We start from the raw sequence: 3,810 nt of genomic DNA, 5'->3' as shown, positions 1-3,810 counted from the left end.
CACCCTCACCATGTTCTCATTTAACGAGAAACAGCAGCATTCACAGCCATGCCCTGAATATTTGAAAGGGTGGGCACCACTGGGAAGACAAACCCTTCCAGGAAATTCAGCAAAGGTGGCTTCTTGTTAAGTGCAAACAAGGTTGTTCCCTCATTTCGAACGAGCCCATGGGATTCAGCAAATGCTTTCTTTTGGTACATTAAGCCTCCTGGGTGCCTCTGGACGTACTGTCAGAGCAGGACTTAGGGGCAGAGATGTAGGGAGGAAGCTAACAGGGAGACCGGAGAGTCCTGCCTGCCCCACTCCCCTGCTGAGGCACTGTGAGGGGGCAGCCAGGAGCAGCTGATCACCCCTCTGCATTGAGGAGACCCTCTGAGCGAGATGGAGGATGGGCACCTGCTCACAGCACTAGCCTTCTGGCTGGCAGTGGGAAGCCTCTCCTCCTGCCCCGCTCCTTCCGGATGAGCCAGAGCACCAGCGGCAGCAGCAAAGGAAAGGCGTGGGATGGGGGTGCACAACGAGGCACGGAGAAGCAGTGGGGAGCACAGTGTGGCAAGGCATGTGCTCTCCTGCCTCAGGGTGTGTGAAAGTTTATGCGGGTCTGTTCTGGACTTGTAGAAATTAGGACAATACTTAATAATGCATGCTTGCAAAACATCCTAATGTTGTGAATTGAGAAGAGTTTTTCACCAAAACAGTGAAAGATTGATCTTCAAAATATCCTGAATCTTTCATGGACTCTAAACAGCAAAAGGAAATAATCAACAATCAATAATAGACATGTTTTCAGTAAGTACAAAAACAGTTGCAGTCAGAGGAGTCCTACATGTCCAAGAACAAAATATTAAACTACTATTATACAATATTCTGTTCTGTTCTGATCAGAGTGATCCCGTTTCATAAAAGTAGGAAAATTTTCCTGATTTATAATAGGATTTTCAAAGCTTTCTAATGCTGAAATCCAGTTCCAGGGATGTTGAGAAATAGCTGGAAATATGTAGAGAGTTGCTTTCTTGATTTTCAGAAGCTGAGAATTTTCAAGGGAGAGGTGTTGTAGCGCAATCGAATGAGACCACTGGACAAGTAGTATGGAGAGTTGAAGGGTCCTTTAATATACCTGCACAGGGACCAACACTCTGAGGGGAGTGCGGTCCCTGGTATTGGGATGGTACAGTTTTTATACATGTTCTACCCGGATGTACTTGGCGCTAATCGTTACTTTGTGCGCCAGTGGGAAAAGTACCATGTTTCATATTAAGCAAGCGTGAAGTACAGAAGCTCAAGTTTGCGGTTAAATTTGCTTTTGCAAGCTCATTGTTGCATATCAAGCGTTCCTTGCTGTATGTAGCGCATTCAGTGTTGCATATCAATGCGCCCCCTGCTACCCGTAGCAACTCCCTGTTATTGTGCCAGCCACCTCCTGTTATTGTGTTCAACGAACAGGCCCACCTTTCATGTTCAGGTCTATCGGACACAACAAGAGGAACTGCATAAATGCTGATTTTTTTTGTGAAAGGCATCCTGGATGAAATAAGAAGCAAATTTGATGGCAATTTTTCCTCAGATTGCTTGTCAGAGTTATGGATGGAATTCCCACCTGGCCTCCATCCACAGTGCCGAAGAAAATGACTTCATTTTTCACCTGATGGGCAAGCCACTGAATCACCTTGAAGGAGAGGCCTACTGGATCGGTGGCCATGACCTCTTTAAGGTAGGTGTGCATGTTCCTTAGCTATTCAGAACAGAGGATAGATCAGCATAATCTTAACAACTGAACCAAAAAGGTTCTGAGACCTATTGCAAGCAGCAGCCAATTCCTTCTTGGATGGCTTTCAAGACAGATAAAAGCATATTTATTTATCCCATTCATTCATTTATTAGCGTTATATTCTGCCTTTTTCTTTTTCAAAGCACTCAAAATGGCTTTCATCATTCTTCTCCTCCTCCTGCCCTCAGTCCTATCTCCACAGCAACAACCCTTTGAAGTAGGATGGCCTGAGAGCCTGTGACTGGCCCAAAGTCACCCAGTTGGCACCCTGGCTGAGTGGAGACTAGAACCCAGATCTCCTGAGTCCCAGTCCCACACCCTTAACCACTACTCCATGTTGGCATATGAGATTTTGTTCTCCTCTCCCTGTTCAATCCTAATCTACAATACACTTAGTAGTGTTTTCATGAAGTTACATACAGCCCTTGCATTTTAACAGCCTGGCCAGCCTGCCCTTGACATGTTAATTAGAAATAAATCTTGCTGAATTCAGTCAGTCTTGGGCCTGAAATCATTATAAAACTTCCATGTCTGATGAAAAGGATCTGGGAGAAGAGATGATTGTACCTCCTAATACATCCTTTTTTTTGGCGAAAGTTCCTTGTAAAAGAATGACTGAGTTTGGTGGCAGCCACACCCTCACCATGAAGTTTAAAACCCACCAACCAAGGACTCCATTCTTCAAAGGGTATCATTAGCTTCCCTATAAGATGCTGCTAATAAAGTAGAGTGAGAGCAAAGGCCCATGTTTATGGGATTCAGATTTCCTTAAAAACAATCCTTTTAGAGGAGAATTCTGTTTGTCCAATAGTGTCATACCCTTCATTTCTGTTGTCACCAGAAATGTACTTAGTGTGTGGACCCACCCTTTCTACAAACCCTAAACTTACATCCCAAATGAGCTGGTCAGTACCAGCCAGGTAGGCTTTAAAGAAAGATCTTAACAGGCAAATGTCTGCTGGCGAGCAAAACTTCAGATCTGTCCAGTTCAAGCTTCCCCGCAAGGTGCCAAGAGCTTGATGCACAAAAGGCACGGCTGAACTATGGCAGAATGCAGGAGTTTGTCACTCTGGCATTCATGAAGGCAGAATGCTATTCACAGGCATTCTTGTGAAGGTCTTCGCTTCAAATATGGTCACTAACTCTGTGCGTTTGCTTTTTTTAAGGAGGGGACCTTTGTGTGGACAGATGGTTCCACATTTGATTTCAAGACATTTCCTCCCAATCAGCCTGATGGACCGTTAGGAGAACACTACCTTGGATCCTGGATTTTACAAAATGGTTAGAAATGTCCCTATACCTATGAATGAACTTCTTGTTCCACAGTGCGATGCATGGATTGTGAGGGTGGGGGTTGGGGAGGGATTTATTGGGCAACATGAATGGAAATGTGTGCGCATGTGCAGGTGCTTGTACATAGTCTAGGCACATAATGATGGGGAGGGGAAATGGAAAAAATAACTGCAGTCTATAGGCAGGAACAGGGAAAGGGCAGTTTTTGTGCATAGTGAGGACCAGAGGAAGGCACAGGGATCGCAGAAACTGCTCTGCTCATGTGATTGGCTGACTGGCTAGTTCCAGCAAAAATCTGCACACCCTGGAAACAGCACAGAGTTGTTTGGTGCATCATGTGAACCTACCCTTGACTGTCCCTCCTCGACTCACACTTTCACTCTATCTCTTTAAGGATTTGTCACCTGGAATGACTATCGCCTTTCATGGAAATTCCCATCTGTGTGCAAATACAACTTGGAAAATAGGTAAGAACTGGATTCACTCCCCTCAAAGCTGGATATGCCACCTTTGCTATTCCGTGGAGCTGCTTGGGCCACACATAGACGCACACTTGCAGCTGCAGCTTGCACAGAACTGCCTCTCCAGTAAGGAAAACAGGGGAGAAAAGAGCCTCTCTGGAGAATTTTTTCTCACCTTGTGCCATGTTCCTGGCTGTTCAGTCACCCTTAGTCCCCCAGATACATCTGACAGGTAAAGCAGGGGGTGGATCCTTCTCCCCTCATTTTACACAATTTCTGTGCCGCTTA

At 45.4% G+C, this 3,810-nt stretch overlaps 1 protein-coding gene across 2 annotated transcripts in view; it reads left to right on the top strand.

The window, feature by feature from the left end:
• Positions 1–1,242: 1,242 nt before the first annotated feature.
• LOC123018561 (lectin-like) overlaps positions 1,243–3,810 on the top strand; it is a 4,352-nt gene continuing 1,784 nt past the window's right edge. For both annotated transcript variants that reach the window (XM_044420768.1, XM_044420767.1), the window contains exons 1-3: positions 1,243–1,711; positions 2,935–3,049; positions 3,456–3,528. In XM_044420768.1, the coding sequence (XP_044276703.1) occupies positions 1,547–1,711; positions 2,935–3,049; positions 3,456–3,528 (353 nt within the window). In that variant the 5' untranslated portion in view covers positions 1,243–1,546. The remainder of the gene's footprint in view (positions 1,712–2,934; positions 3,050–3,455; positions 3,529–3,810) is intronic.

The sequence above is a fragment of the Varanus komodoensis genome, unplaced genomic scaffold (assembly GCF_004798865.1).
Source record: "Varanus komodoensis strain SLA01 unplaced genomic scaffold, ASM479886v1 scaffold110, whole genome shotgun sequence".
NCBI lineage: Eukaryota > Metazoa > Chordata > Lepidosauria > Squamata > Varanidae > Varanus > Varanus komodoensis.
Note: the sequence above shows the minus strand (reverse complement) of the source record. Positions and strands in the feature narration are given on the sequence as shown.